The 16419-nt window shown below is 45.6% G+C and overlaps 1 protein-coding gene across 7 annotated transcripts in view; it reads left to right on the top strand.

Annotated features, from left to right (window-relative positions):
• Positions 1-16215, top strand: part of SH3KBP1 (SH3 domain containing kinase binding protein 1) — a 314407-nt gene extending 298192 nt beyond the window's left edge. For all 7 annotated transcript variants that reach the window (XM_070502189.1, XM_070502186.1, XM_070502192.1 and 4 more), the window contains 5 exons: positions 2549-2658; positions 6383-6511; positions 10729-11000; positions 14097-14160; positions 15181-16215. In XM_070502189.1, coding sequence (XP_070358290.1) covers positions 2549-2658; positions 6383-6511; positions 10729-11000; positions 14097-14160; positions 15181-15222 — 617 coding nt within the window. In that variant the 3' untranslated portion in view covers positions 15223-16215. The remainder of the gene's footprint in view (positions 1-2548; positions 2659-6382; positions 6512-10728; positions 11001-14096; positions 14161-15180) is intronic.
• The last annotated feature ends 204 nt before the right edge of the window (positions 16216-16419 follow it).

Raw genomic sequence — 16419 nt, 5'->3', positions numbered from 1 at the left:
GATTATGCAACAATCAAAATATTTATGAAGAGTTTTTAGAGTCATGGCATATAAGGTTAGGTGTAATAAGTAGAATGCAATACTAGATATAGTGTGAACTAGGCTGTCTATTTATAGAGAAAAGCTTGGAGGGAAATATACCAAAATACTAATAGTGCTTATCTCGGTGTGGTAAGATTATAGTTGACTTTCTTTTGCTATTACAGATTTATATATTTTTTAAATTATACATTGCACATGTATTACTTTTGTAATCAGAGAAAAAGTGATTTAAAAGACTTTGGGGGATATTAATGTCATATGATGGCTTTTTGGCATCAATCCAAGTGGACAATGGGAAATTCCAATTTCTGACAACGTGGAGTTGGTAGAGGCGAGTCCTGGGGTAGGGTCTGAAGGGGAACCTTTTAGGCAAATAAGATTGTCTTAAAGAGAAAGGTCTCTGAGAGGGTCAGACCAGTGAGCCGGCTCTGGAGAGGCCCACCTAGCAGTGGGGATCTTGGGCCATCCCCGAGCCCCTAGAGCTGGTGAAGTGGGGCCCTTTTAGGAGCCTAGCTCTGGTGCCAGGTGCTGACTGGCTCCCCCTTGGCCTCAGAGAACCACTGACATTTTCCTTTGTGCTGTCTCTGCAGATAGTTAACCTTTGGTTATACTTGCTTTGCCCTGATATTATGAATTCATTGAGTAATTATTCATTCACCAGTTGGTAGAATAAAGTCACTTAATATAATCCCAGGTGTCGTGTAACGGTTTGTCCTGACCAGTGACTTGCGATTGATTTTGCATATTCCACTGAAGGAAGTAGTGTGCAGACAGCACCTGGCTGTTCATTAATAGAATAAAGCTGTCACACAGCCAGACCACTTATTATAACTATCAACAAAAGAGCTCTCCCCAAATTAAGGAGGGGCAAAAACACCTAATTTTTATCTTTTCTGTCCTGAGCCAGTATATTTGTAGTTCTGGCAATTAGAATGCATTCAGCTGCTAATAAAGACTATCTGATTAAAATGAGCTGAAATAATAGGGGGTTATTCATTTCAACCATGAGAGGTCTGGGTGCTAGGTCATTTCTAGGGTTGGTGACTGGCTCATCGGGATTGTCAGTCACCCAAGCTCTTTCCATTTTTCTGCTCTGATATCCTCAAGATCGCCTAGAGTATGGGCCATGCCTTCCTCATGGTCATAAGATGGCTACTACATCTCCAGGCATGCTGTCCTTACCCAACAGCATCCCAAGCAGGAAGGAAGAGGGGACAGCAACACAAATGGCCTTCTCCCCACTTGCCTCTCTCTAGCCGGATCTCTTTTCCGGCTCTCAGTAGACTTCTCTTTATTTCTCAGTGACCCAAAATGGGCTATACAGCCACCTCTAGACCAATCACAGACAAAGAGGAGCAGGGTTGCCATCAATGGCTTAGACCAAACATGGTTCAGCCCAGGAGCTGGGCACATTGTCCTGAAACAAAACTGGGGCTCTGTTAGAAGGGAGAATGGGAAACAGTTTGGGAAGGCAGTGCCTGGCATGGCATATGAAACATGGTCTGCTTGTCAGGAAGAGATAGCATTGCCCCAGCCACAAGCAATAATGGGTCTCAGGATGGCCCCTTTCTGCCAGCCATTCTTGTGCACATCACACCCACATCTATACTTGATTTGTGAATCCCCAGAACTCTATAGAACCAGGTAAGCCCTTGGCCTGATCACTTCTTGAAGAGGGCGGCAAAGTAAAGGCAGAGGCCATCCTCCTCGTCACATGCCAGGTGCAGTGACGATCCAGCTGAATGATTCTACATTCGTCTAAGATATTAGTCACAGAGATGTAAGCTCTCTGAGGGCAGGCTCATTTCCGCTGTGCTCACTGGTGTAGCCTCAATATCTAGCTCTGTGGGTGGCACGGAGTAGTTGCTCAATCATAATGGAGTAAATGAATGAGCAGACTGATGACTGAAGAAGATAAGGTCTCCATTGAGTGAGGCATCTGGAAACAGAATGGTGGCAGGCTCTGTGAGTTATCTGGAGACCTAGAAGCTTGCTCTCCATCTCTAGGGAGTTTATAGTCTAACGTTAGGGTGAAAGCTGATGGCCAGAGAGTTGCGGTACAGCCAGAGGGGGAGCCTGCCCTCTCTTGTCTCTAGGCATCAATGACCAGCATTCACTCGCCCATGGATGTCGTACCTTGTGATAACTGCTTTTTGGGATGAGACTACGAGAATATTTTATCTACCAAAACAGACTTTGTGGAAGAAGATTCCTCCTTTACTCTTCTCTCTGTACCTTTAAAGATTTATGAATATAGCTGTGGAAGGGAGAAAGAAAAATCATGTTTCTCTCCTCCTTGTTAGCTTCTTAAACCAAGGAGGAAATGATTATTCATTCAGTTTTAACGAAGTTTATTAGATGACCAAGGATGTAAACGGCCTTCATACATGATGAAGTGTAATCTCGACGTAAAGGATGATTATTAAGGAAAAGAGGCGCTGGTGGCATAAGAACCTTTCCTCACTCCCATTTTTGCTCTTAAAAATCTGTTTTACTTTTATTTTAGACCTAGAAGGTTTTGACTCCGTGGTGTCATCTACTGAGAAACTCAGTCACCCAACCACAAGCAGACCAAAAGCCACAGGGAGGCGGCCTCCGTCCCAGTCCCTCACATCCGTAAGTGTCTCCTTACTTCTCTACAGCTGAAAAGCAGGATAGATTAGAGACTCCAGCTAAGGATTCTTCTGCAAATGGCTGATTTGAAGACAAGCCAGGAGAGGTAGGTCATAAGCTACACTGCTGACCGAAAGTGATTTGAGAGTCTTCTGGAATCAAGCAGTATTTCTTTCTACCCATTCTTTGTGTAACTGCCAGTGAGGTGGGCAGCCCCTATTCCCACCTTCCTTCTCTCTCCTTCCAAACTGATTCTTGTTTGAATCTGAAATGAAATTGGTAAGAAAAAAATGTCATGTTTTATGGTGGCAAAGGAGACCAAGGCTGCTTAGGTCTGTAAACAAAACAAAACTTTCTAAAGAAAGATCTGCCCTTGCACAGCGCTTGGCAGTGTCTGAACCTTTTTCTTCCAAAGCCACATTGCCAGCACCGCTCCCTGGAACCCTGCACAGACCTTTAGGAGGTTGTCTGTAAGCATACAAGGCACCTAGTCATGTAGGAGAGACCGGTCAGAACATTCTGGATAACCCATAGAAGTTTTTGGTTTGGGTCATTTTGAATAACTTCTTTTATTATTGGAAACCTTTAACACATTTATGGTACCAAAATTGAACAATGAAATGTGTAAAGAAGAAAGCAAGTTACCTGTAATCTTGCTCCCCAGAGCTAAGAACTGGTAATTTCTTGCTGTATATCCTTAGCTCTTATTTAAAAGTCTATTTGTATGTATAAAAGTATTTCTTCAGAAATGGGATCACATAGTACGCATTGTTTTGGAACTTGCTTTTTTCCCCCTTGTACACCTTTCTCCCCAATCATTACACATTTTTTCAAAACATCACATGAATGGCTGCCAAGTGTTGTAACCCGCGAATGTGAGAGTTTATCTAGCCATTGTGCTGTTACTGTTGTGCCGTATATGTTGTTTCAAGTTCATTATAAACACTGAAGTGAATGTCATTGTAGGAAAATCTTGATGCTGCTCCAGAATTATTTACTTTAAGGAAAAATTTTCTGAAAGTCGGTTAAAGAGAATTGCATATTTTGCTTTTGCCAGAGGTTACAAATTTCCCCTCCACAAAGGTTGTAAAGTTTACCTTCCACAAACAATGTCTCTGTCTCGCTCTGTCTCTCTGTCTCTGTCTCTCTCTCCCCCGCTCTCTCTCTCTCTCCTTCTCTCCCTCTGTGTCACTGTCTCCGTGTATCATATTGCCTCTCCTTGCTGGGAATGCAGGCCTAAGGCCTCTGACCTTCACCAGATACACCAAGGGATTAACCTTTTGCAGGTTTCCCAGGACACTTTCTACTTTTACCTCATCACTGGTCTCGCCTAAGGGGTCATCATTTAGAAGAAAAAGAATGCCACTTCCTTTGAAGCTCTTCTGTCATGTATACTGAGTCTGGAAGTGTGGTTTGAGTTGTCCTATTTTCTTCTTTGTATAAAACAAATCTAACTATGTATTGACACTTTTTTGGGAGGAAGACTTGAAAAAGTGGCTTACTTTTGCACTCTTATATAGAGTACTGTGTCAATACTGCCTTCTTTCCCCTCCCCCCTCACCTCTCCACACCCCTCCCAACATGCCTCATATACACATAACTCATTTACTTGCGTCTTAGTCACACATAACTCATTTACTTGCGTCTTAGTATCTCTATACTTAAATTTTTAATCCTACCTCCCAACTCTTCTCTATAAATCCTTCATCATTTTTGTGTTCCCTCCAAATTCTTCCCAACTTTTTAAGATCTAGAGAGCCTTGAGGCATCCAGAATTAAATACAGAGAAATTCAAATTACCATCCCCCACCCCACCCTTGGTCCATACATCCCATGTCTGGGAGTTTGTGTATATTTTGGGGGACCAGCTAAAGGCATTTCCTCTTCACTCTGTGTTTAGATTACTCGTTTGTTCATTCACTTGTTCAACAAATATTTATAGGCATCTATCTCCTGTAGGCTCGGCTCTGTGTCAGGGACCAAGGCTGTATCTGGGAACAAGATGTACACAGTCCCTGCCCACAGAAAGCTTATGGCACAATGACTCAAAGTTTGGCATTTTATATGGAACAATTTTATTTGCAGACTTAAAACAACAGGATACATCTGTGCTTTCAAGGAATGGAATTACTATACGCTCTTCCCTTCATTCCCAACCATCCCTGTATAGATTGTACATTGAATTCATATTTACTCTTCTTCCCTTTAGCACCTGTGGGTTTTTCATAGCAAAATGGGATTAGTGGATATGGACATATTCCTAAAAAGCCATTGGAGGGAGTGATGGAGGAAATGCACCAGTTGTGACTCCCCAGCCTGGGGCCTCTCACCCTAGTCCAAGCTATTTATGTTTATAGGATTCAAAGAGCAAGTTTTGATTGGCAGCGCATGAACCATAGGTTATATAGGAGGAAACAGGCTTTGTGAATAAAATCTCAAAATGAAAGGGTACAGACATTGCAAGGCGGTTAAGCAGTTAAGCTTAGATTAATAAAAAAGCTTAGTGGTGGGGGGTGTTATTCTAGGTAATTGGATTTTCAGATTAAATGAAGATTAACAAACAAGACCTCTTAACTTTAAAACTTTGCTTAAAAATTCCTTAAATGTATTAGGTTTCTACCTTAGTAAGTGGAGTAAACAGAAGAAAAAAATAGTATTTGTAGACATGACTTTTCTGTAATGATGCCAAGTGGTGATTTTCAATAGGACTGTTTTCCTATCATGGAGTAGAAGGCATAGAGGGGAGGCTGAATGTGAGCTCGGCCAAAGATATATCTGGAGATTCATCATTAAAAAAGATTCTTTGCCATGAGAACTCTTATTTTCACTTGCTTTGTCCTAAAATAGGGAAATTCTAGTACAGTGATCATTTATGACCAAGTGAATTCCAGTTAATTGGTTAATGTTCATCCAACTTTTGCATCTTCACAGTGAGGCAGAAAGGGTAGGAGTATTATTCTCATATCTTACCAAAGATGCTGCCATTCTGTAAATAGACCTCAGCAATGATAGAATCCAAAATGGATGTCGATTGTCCGTAGCAGTGAGGGCAGAGATTTGGCAGCAGGTACCCAATTAGATGTGAGTTAGCTGTGCTGGCAGGCAGGGCTGTGCTCTAGGGCTGTGGAGGCGCTGGTCACTTGACCACAGGCCTGCGGATCCCGTGCCCCTGGAAACAGCTTCCTCTCAGACAAGTTCTTTTAGGCACTTCAGTTTACAGCAGATTTAGTGGTCCTGCCAAAGGCTCAAGGAAAAAGATCAGGAGGGAATGGAGGAGGTTAGAGGCAGCCTCCTTTTGACCTGTGTGTCCTTCCCCACTGGACTGTCAGCCCCATGAGAGAAGGGACTGTGTCTGGCATGTCACCTTTAAGTGCAGTACCAAGTTCAGTGCTTGGAATACGGTAGCAAATGTTTAGAGAGAGGAGGTAGGCTCTGAGGGATGGAGCGGGCAGGAAAAGATGGATGACAGATGTTTGCACAGATGAAATGACCGATGGGCATCGGTAGAAAGATCCCTGGTATAGGAAACCTTGCTTCTCAGTCCTAGTTCTGCCACTCTCTCTAATGCACAGATAATAGCACTCTTTCTGCTTCCCAGAGTTATAATGAGGAGACAAACAAAATAGAAGTGTCAAGTGCTCTGAAAAGCATACAGCATTATGTTAACAAAAGCTATGTCAGCTAAGGTGTGATTCTGACAAAAGCATTTTCTTTTGGCTTTCTCCAGTCTTCCCTTTCAAGCCCTGATATCTTTGACTCCCCAAGTCCTGAGGAAGAAAGAGAGGAGCACGTTTCGCTTGCACACAGAGGAGTGGACGCGTCAAAGAAAACTTCAAAGACTGTTACCATATCCCAAGTGAGTGACTAGCCGTGGCGAGGGTGTCCCAACAGCATGGGATCCCTGCCTTTTCGTGTATGCTCTGACGATGAGTTATAAACCCAACAAGCATAAACAGATGTCTTAGTCACTTTGGACGGCTATAACAAAGCACCATAGATTGGGTGGCTTATAAACAACAGAAATTTATTTCTCATATTTCTGGAGGCTGGAAGTCCGAGATCAGGGTGCCAGTATGGTCAGGTTCTGGCGAGGGCTCTCCTCAGGGTTGCAGACTGCCAACTTCTCATTATACCCTCATGTGGCGGAAAGAGGATGAGAGAGCAGTCTAGGGTCCCTTTTTTAAGGACACCAGTCTCATTTATGAGGGCTCCACCACTGTAACCTGAGCACCTCCCAAAGACCTCTCCTCCAGATACCATCACAGCAGAGGGTAGGACTTCCGCATGTGGGAGGACACAAACATTCAGTCCGTTATAACAGCGCAAGTTTTAGTGACAGTGATTACTTTAGCCATCAAAATCCCTGAAGCATGTTACAAAGTCACCAAAATTGGGCAGAATCCCTGAGATACAAGTTCAATTGTTGATTTCCTATGTTTTCTCTTGTGATCTGATCTCTTCATGCCATCAACGACACATACATAAATGCCCTTGCACGCTGACACCACCACCATCACCAGCACCACAACCCAAACAGTTTAAAAACCCTGGAGGTGTCAGGAAAGAATACATTAAATATATTAAGTGCTGTGCCCTGTGCCCACAGATCTTGACTTTTATGTTCAAAACTGGTGGTGTCACAAATGATGGTTGGTAGCTCATGAATTTGAATAACTAATGGAGGTCTCTTAAAGAAAAGCTGGTTTGGATTCATTTATTAGGATAAATTTATAGCCTAAAAACATTTTACTTTCATTGCATGCCCAGGGGATGATATAGCTATTTTAAGTTATTGGCTTGTGAGAAACAAAGAAGATAATGTTTAGCAACTGCGTGTGATTTTTGAAGGGTCCCCTGTACAAGTTCTGTTCTTTCTATGAATGTAAACCCAAGATCTTAAAATTCCTTTTTCTTGTGCTGAGAACCCAGTCAATTGGAATTATTTTCTGTAAACATTTGCAACTGCTTTCTGCCTAAGAGCATAAAGCTACAGTCATTTTTAAGGCACTTGAAGCAGGAATTAACACAAAGAAATCAAAGGTTACGTGGGATTTTCCTTAGTATAGATTTAAGAATTTACATGTATAGATTTTCTTAAAAATCTGATACAGTAAGCAAAAATATGATTCTATAAAACAGATCAATTGTAATTATGCACAAAACTGAAGCATCCTTCCTTTATAAAAGGATTCCTTTTGCAGAAATTGGATTTAGACTCCTTTTTTCTGGTGACTATGGGTATACCTAGAGTTGCCTTCTCTCTGACATCCCTCGGGTGTCTCTACAGTGACATCTACTGGTGGCCAGCAGCTCTTCACGTTTCTGATTTGCGCAGTTCTATTCCATTAGCTTATTTCACTTCCCTGGAGTTGTCATCTCATGTTATTTATTGCTTCTAGAAATTCCACTTGAACTAATTTGGTCAGGGAATATGGTAGCCTGTACTCTGTGAGGACTTCAAAAAGTACGTGTTAGCTGAAATGGGCCAGGAGAGCGAGTCATGTAGGAAATGCTGAGAGAAGCATTGATTACAGAAATGCCTGGAAGTCAGTCACTGTGAGGACAGTGGTGGGTTGGGAGAGGTAATAAGGATGCAGGGTAGGAAATGGGGAAAAGTATGAACCCAAGAATAGGAAAGAAATGAAGAAAATAAGGACAGGAGACCATGACTCTTTAGACTCAGGCAGCCACAGTCAGGGTTCCAGGCTCGAGGGTCCAGCTGATGGGGAGGAGATGGAATCCCAGCTCTGCCAGTTATTAGCTGTGAGATTTGGGGAGTTTCTCAACCACCTCCCTAAGCCTCAGTTTCCTGCTCAGTCAACCGTGTGTGCCAACTGATCCTCGTTTCAATTGTCTAGCCGACATCCGGCATATGACCAGTGCTCCATAATGTCAGTCCCTCTTCCCTCTTACTAGAACTCCTACTAGCAATAAGCACGGGATGGCAGATCGCTCTCCCTGGCAGCAGAAAGCGCTTTTCCTCAATGGTAACTTGGCAGAGAAAAGGCGAGCAGAGAGGCTGGGAATGATGGCCCATCTGCTTCTGGCTCATTCTGCCCAGTCTCTCCCTCTAGCACAGCCTGAATCCAGACTCTGCCTCCTCACCGTGCTAGCCAAGCCCCTTCTTGGCTCCTGCCCTGAGCACATGCTGCTGGAGGGAGTCCCTGCTGCGTTGCCCGGCTTCACCACCAGCCTCAACTCCTGCCCCGTCACTCATCCCCCCAACATCCTGTCGGCTACTTGCCCTCCTCCCCACCTGCCTATGATCTCACCTTCCCCTAGGCCTGCCACGTACCCCTCTTCCCTCCCGCCCATGACTGTGCCACTCCCTGTGCCCTCCTGGCCTCCTCAGGACACTTCCCCGTCAGGCCCCCCCTGCCTGTCTCCTCCATCTTCAGCCTGGCTCTCTGCTGGCCTTTCCCCTTAGCACATCATCCAGCCCAGGGTCTCCCCTTTGAAAGTAAACGAAACCTTTCCTTGATCCTGTCTCCTCCTGATGCTTCTCTCTGATCTCTCTCTCTCCCCCCCCCCCCAATCTTCCTTCCTCAGCCAAGTTTCTGGAAGGAGAGTTCTAAACTTGCAGGCCACACCTCTCCCCTCTCACTCTGACGCTGACCTGTCTTGATCAGGTTTCAGTCCCTTGCGCCACCAAATGGGCTCCCCTAGGTTCCCTCTCAGCACCCTTGACCCACGTATCCAACCTCTTTTTTCTATGGGAAACTCTCCTCCAGGGGACTTCCATAATCCAGGCCCTTCTTCTGGGCTGGCTTCACCCCCTCTCTCAGCACTCTGTCCCAGTCTTCAAAGGCTCTGCCTTCTCTCCCCACCTCTTCAATTTGGAAACCACCCAGGTTCCATCAGTGGGCCTCTTCTTTTCTAGTTCTATGTCATCCACTCCCATGGCTTCCACTTCCCCGGTGATTTCTCTGGCCCAGCTCACTCTTTTAGTCATTGGCTCTGCCCCCTAGACATGTCCCATTGGCTATCCCTCGGGCTCCTAAAATTCAATGTGTCCAAAACTGCAAGTGTTGTCTGGGCCTTCAACCTGTTCATCCTCCCATGAAAGGTACAGCCTCACTGCCTAGTTCCTCCATCCCCACCCATGGCCCTAGATCTGTACTGCCTCCTCACCCCCTACAGCCTGTCCAGGACCACATCCTCCTAGTCATGGGGTATCTGCTCCATGAGGGCAGGGACTGCATCTCTTGGTTGGATGAGTCTGCCTTCGCTGCATCTCTCAAAGCTGTCTTCCCTCCATCTTCTTGACCGCTGCTTAAGTCAAACCCTCACCATTTCTAGCTTTCATTGTCTGAGAGTCTCCCAGCAATTCTCTCGACCTCCAGACCTGCCACCCTTTAGGCCTTTCTGCAGCCAGAGTGATCATTAGCTTGGCGTGCAATCTTTTTAACCCTTTGCATGAGCCTCTTCTACCTCCCCAGCCTTAGCTCTCCCGTCCTGCCTCTCCCCGCCCCCTCTGACACTCTAGCCCTGTGAATGGCTGCTTCCCATAAATATGTTTTGCTCTCTGGTGTCTACACCTTTGCATTGCGCGTTCCTCCTCCTAGAACTTTTTTCTCCAACCTCCCTTCCTCTCTCCTGTCCGCCTCCTAGTCCTCCTCCTCCAGGACGAGGCTGTCAGCTCCTCCCTGATGCCTGCCCTCCAGGATGATTGGTCCCTTTCATTTACTCCTGCAGCTCTGTGTGCTTACCTCTCTGTGTAAGAATCCTCCCTCACCTGCGGTGTGTTGGTTGGTCTGTCTGCACCTCACTGAGTTCTGAGCTCCTTCAGGGAAAATGTTTTACTCACTTCAGAGTTTGCAGAGCCTAGCAAGTAGGTGGGCCTCTGGATGTGTACATTAAACCAGGTAGGAACTCCCTGTCCAGAAAGCTGACCGAATTTAAGATACAGAGGGGAAGACCCTGGAAGGGAGGATGTCTGCACCAAGTAGGCCCTTGGGGACGTGTGGGTAAAGGAATGAGTGAGGAGTGTGTGGAGAGGCGGGGATAGTGAGGTAGAGCGGGCTTTTACGAAACACGAATCCCTGGCCTGATCTCTGCCCTCCCTCGGCACAGGTGTCTGACAACAAAGCATCCCTGCCGCCCAAGCCAGGGACCATGGCTGCAGGTGGTGGTGGCGGGGCAGCCCCTCTGTCCTCGGTGGCACCCTCCCCCCTGTCGTCCTCTTTGGGAACAGCCGGACACAGAGCCAACTCCCCGTCTCTGTTCGGCACGGAAGGAAAACCAAAGATGGAGCCTGTGGCCAGCAGCCAGGCAGCCGTGGAGGAGCTGAGGACGCAGGTCCGAGAGCTGAGGAGCATCATCGAGAGCATGAAGGACCAGCAGAAGTGAGTGTCTGGGGACCTGCCTTCAACCGCCTCCCGGGTTGCTCTCCACTGGGCCAGGGCCTAGTGTTACAAGCCTGGGGAACAGCCTGCCTGGAAGGGGGGCTGGCCTCCCCGGTGATGGTGGCAGTGGGGGTGGGAGTGGGTGCAGACCTGAGAGGCTTCATTTAGCTGAGCTCCATGTATAAACTGGATCTGCTGCATGCAGGAAGGGCACAGGCTGGCCACCAGGTGTGCGAGAGGAGTCACTTGCAAGGAGTGGCACGCTCAGCAGGCTGCTAAAAAGAAAGATCTTTAAATCCCCATAAAGTACAGTGTGCACATGTACCACTTCTTAATAAGCCCAACAGGCAGCTTTTCCTCTAGCATCAGAAAAATTGCAGTTTCTTTAATTAGCTGCCCCATGAAGTAATTGGCTTACATGTAGGGCCCGTAATGTATGAAAAAGATGTAGGGAATCTTACAACATGAGACTACACTCGGCAAGATGTTCTCACCATGAGATTCAGGGGGCTTTCTCCGTGCATGTCTACGTACACACTCTCTCCACATCTCTAACCCTCAAGGAGCACTTAGATGGCGAGAAGGACCCGTAAGTCAAAATAAATACCACATGTAAATATGACTCAGGATGCCGTATGCAGTGCCTAAGATTGTGAAAGGATTAGAAGTTGAGAGGTACTTACCTGAGTAAACTGAGGCTCAGAGAGTTTAGGGATCAGTTCACTCTTTCTTGAGGGAACAGGGGCATCGGCGGTGGGAGGCACCTCAAGGAGGTGTTTCCTGAGTAAGATTCAGAGCGAGCCCTCCAGCAGAGGGAACAGCCTGGGCAGGTTCATGGCACACGGGGCAGCCGGGACAGTCAGTGTATCCCTGGGGCCAGGCCCTCTAGATGGGGAGGTGCCCAGGGCAGTAGTGGGCGATGGGGCCAGAGACCTGCAGTCACGCCCGGGGGGACGTCTGCAGCTGGCAGAAGCCCCGGCACCTGCCTCCCCCAACAGGGCTGGAGGGTCCTGAAGTGTTTTGTGATCAGATACTTTTGGGAATAGTTGGGTAAACAAAGTTAATTTCTTCTCAGAGCCTTTCTATCTATCCAGAAGATGGAGAGGATAGCATATGCAGTGTTGCCCAAATATACTTAATCACAGAGCCCTTTTTTTCTAGAGCATTTTAGGACAAGGGTTCCATGGAACTCACTTTGAGCATTGTGGCTCTATTCAGGTTCTGTTCCACTCAGGCTGGGAAGTGTCATATGAAATTGGGGACCCCTGGCCTTACCTCTACCTGGAAGGGGCCTATCAGATAGATATGCAGAACCAGCAGGATGGAACTACAGTGGGTCTCCTGTGGCTAGCCAGGCTGCCCCTAATGCCTTAAAGTCCCAAACTCCTATCTGGCTCTGTAGGTTATAGGTTTGGGTACCCAAAGGCCCCATCCATGTCCAGGTGACATGTATCCCTTGCCTAGACAGTAACTCATGGCCCCAGAGCACTGGTTCTCAGCTTTCTGAACAAGACCATCATTGGGTCAGACTGGCCTAGATCCAGGGATTCAGCCCTTTGGGCCCTCTGAGAGGTGCCTGGAACCTCCGCGTACATCTGAAATGGCCTATACCTGCCTCAGAGTAAAGACCCACCAGTGCTTTGGGGCTGCTGCACCCCATGTTCCCCCAATGTGAAGCCTGAGCATAGTTGGCTGGAATTGTCCTTCCCCAACCAACGTCTTCTGGAATCAACATGTCATAGCAGCCCCTCTCCAAAGCTGCCTTCCTCAGCCTGGCCTTTATGCCCTGCGCCTCCAGTCTCCTACCTTAGCCCTTGGTGTCACCTTCCTCTCAGCCATCAGCTCAAGTGTGCTAGTTCCCACCTCCCTGCTTCTGCCTTGGGTCTTCCCCATCAATGCCCCCATCTTCCTTCTTCCTTAAGGACCTAGGCCCTTTTTTACTAGTTCAAGACTTGGTGACTTTTCTTTGCACTGCCTTCCCCAACTAACTCCCCCAGCCTGGACCACTTGAGGCTTTGCCTGCCATAGTCTTCCTGGAGTCGTGCTGTTTGCTTAGGATCTCACCTTCTGCTTCTTTCCTAAGCCCTAAGTAGTGCCCACTGAGGGGGTGGTACATAGCGTGTGCTTGAATAAAGACAGTAATGAGTTACACCTGGTTAATGTCAGAGAACCCAACATGTTGACAGTAGTGCCCAGACACTGGCCCAAGTATAGGGACCATCATGGTGCTCATCTGAAGTGAGAAAATGCAATGTAACTTTGACCTTATTTATTGTGCTGTTTCTACAGTCCTTGTTTTTTGATTTTCCAATCCAGTTTGTAAACATGTACATGTAGGATGGAGTGGTTGATGCGGTAAAATGGAGCATAGCTCTGACCAGAGTTGGGATGGTGGCAGTGTCCTAAGTATAGAACCCTGAGTTTGCAAGATGATTAGTTTCGTTCTCCTTCATCATTTAATCTTGGAAAGGACATCAGACTGTGTGTTCTAACTCCATCTACTTTCTCCATGACATGATGACCATATTGTAGGTTTACTTACATTACCTTCAAGTTTTCAAGTATTACTCTTTGTGGGATTTTCTGAGAATCTGTGAAAACATACCAGTAACCTTTTAGTCATTTAAAACTGGGTGAAAATAAAGGAAACATATATGGAGTAGTAAAAGTGTCTGCAATGAAAATTATTACGTAAGTACATTTGAAGACCAGTGATTCTGTAATAAAGGAATACTTAGAGGGAATACAACAGAACATGAGCCTGGATACCTGGAGTCTAGTCATTGGGCAAGTCAGGCCACCTCTTTGGGGTTCAGTTTCTCCACTTGTCCTTCTAGGAGAAGCTTGGACTGAAGGATCTCAAAGGTCATTTCAGAACTACTATTTGAGAGCTACATATTTTGGGAGCCCAGAAATAATGGCAAGCCTTGCCACCTGCAACAAACTTTAAGTAATAACAATGCAAAGAAAATATAATGTTTTGTCCACATTTTCTTTGTAAAAGGATCGGTTGGGTTTTGTAGTGATAAGAGACTTCTTACCTCTTATTGGGGAACTCTGGGCATTTGTTTAATTTCATTGCCATTTGCTTTTCAGACGAGAGTTTAAGCAGTTACTGTCGGAGTTGGATGAAGAGAAGAAAATCCGGCTTCGGTTGCAGGTGGGTCCCTCAGAGTCCTATATTGCCATAAGAGGCTCAGTTAGAGGTGGGAACAGAGTCAGGGCTTTATTTTGAAAATAAATAATTGTAACTTCCTGCAGATTTAGATTCGCTTCTTGTGGCAATTTTCTTAGAATCATGTAGGCTCATTTCACATCCTCTCCTGGGATCCAGGAAGTCTTGGGGAAGGAAGGAATTAGTAAATGTGCCCGCAGTTGGGTTTCTCATTTGGAATTTATCTGAAACATCTCCTCCGTGAAAAGTTACCCCCAGTTTCTGGAGGCCTCATTATAGTAACTGCCAGAGGGCATGGCGCTGGGGGGGACTTCGCTGCCAGCTGGCTTCTGTCATGCAGTCTTTGGAACTCCAAGGACCACAGCTGTCCACACTTGGCGCTTTCTCTTCATCTCTTTACCTCTCCCTGATGACCATGTCAGTCCTGCCAGGGCATCAGAGCCCTGTCTCCCTCTAGGCTCTAATCCAACTCAGCCATTACCAAATGGTGGAGAGTATGTGGGAGTTGCAAATGGCCAAAGGCAGACTTTCAGCTTTCATCTAGTTGGTGCCCTTGGTGGTGATTGGGGCCCATGCTGCTTAAAGAAAGGATAGCTGACTGCTTGTCATCATCATCACTTTGGAGGTACTAATAGACACTCCCTAGGGCCCAACCACAGCTGCCTTCCAACACTGCTGAATGGTCCAGCGTGTCAGGAAGCCTGCTCCACCCTCTGCCAGGAAACTGGAATTATTGCTGTTTTTGACAAATTTTAGATACTGGTAGCCTGAGAATGAAAATATCCACCATATGCTAGTTCATCGCATCTGTGTGCCTGTTCTCTAGGCTTATGTCATTTCTGGCGTGGTTATCAACTCTTCAGTCAGATGTCATTTTACCCATTTCCCCTTTAAAATTCTCAGGTTAATTATTTTCTTTCAATCAACCAGGTTGTTTATCTTTCAGCTTCTATCCGACCAGCCAATTCATTATGATTTTGTTTGGCTCTTGTTTTTCTTTTATAGATGGAAGTTAATGACATAAAGAAAGCTCTTCAATCAAAATGAATACTTGATAAATGAAATGTTGCATTATTCATCCTGAGTCCAAGACTCAAATTTTCTGCCCCAGCCAAAATAACCTTGTGCCAAAAGATTAAAGGTTTGCCTCAACATGTCCCTGTTTGAAAGATTAGCACAAAAGTCTTGATAGCACAACACAAGTTCCATCCAAGAGGAGACTCTTCCCCATGGTATAGTCCTGGGTCTGGCACTGGTTGTGACTTAGAGCAAATTGTGCTAAAGGCTTTTTTACTATGAGATCTCATGCGAAACGAAAACTCAGGCAGTTTAGTCCATAGTGGTACTATTTTGATGATATTTTCCATTAATAAAATGTAATTTCAGATTATTCGTTTACAAGCTTTATAATTTGATGATTTTTTTAATCGTGTTTTGTCACAGATTCCCCCAGTGTTTGTATGACACATAGTCCGGAGCAAGTGTCCCATTCTTTTGCTTCAGGCGGAAAGCTGCCTCGCTTTGTGTCCCCTCTAGGATTCTATTACATATGCAATTTTAGGTCCAGCTTGTCCCTTCTCCTGCCAGCAACCCCTACCACCCTAAGATAAATTTTAGCTTATATATGATGGTATATTTACAAAAAGAGAAAGAGAAAATCTGGTATTTGCGATGATCTGTGCCTTCTTTTTACCACCCTCTTGATTGGAGCTTTTGTGATGCAGCTACCATGATTCCAAAAAAAAATTTTTTTTAGCCACTTATCAAAGTCCACTAGAGGCCACTGTCTTCAAAGCTTCTCTCCCCTAGCCAAAGGTCCTAAGAGGAGACAGCTGTGAAGTTGGGCGTGCTCTGTGGCACCAGCTGCGACTTTTAAGTTCTCCTGGTTTTAGGTTGTTCATGAAACTAGAAATGTCACCCCTGCTTGATTTTTCATCAGCTAAGTTAAACCCCTGCTTTCTGTCCTTTGCACCTTTTGAGTGAACAGAATATGCATTATTAAAGCAAAAATAAATAAAAGTAAAATGCAAATGAAAACAAGGGGGGGAAAGTTGTATTATTTCCTGCACTGGGTTATCTGTGTGTGTTATTGTTTAAACTGTACTCACATAATGTCATTTGCCTTGCTCTCTTGTAACCCCTTCCTCAGGTCCAAGAGAATGGGGAGAGGCTCTTGTTGAAGTGTAGCCATTGGGTCTTTCTTGCATTTATGGAATTACTTTTTTCCATCCCCAGGAAACTGGT

The sequence above is a fragment of the Equus asinus genome, chromosome X, assembly GCF_041296235.1.
Source record: "Equus asinus isolate D_3611 breed Donkey chromosome X, EquAss-T2T_v2, whole genome shotgun sequence".
Classification (NCBI taxonomy): Eukaryota; Metazoa; Chordata; class Mammalia; order Perissodactyla; family Equidae; genus Equus; species Equus asinus.
Note: the sequence above shows the minus strand (reverse complement) of the source record. Positions and strands in the feature narration are given on the sequence as shown.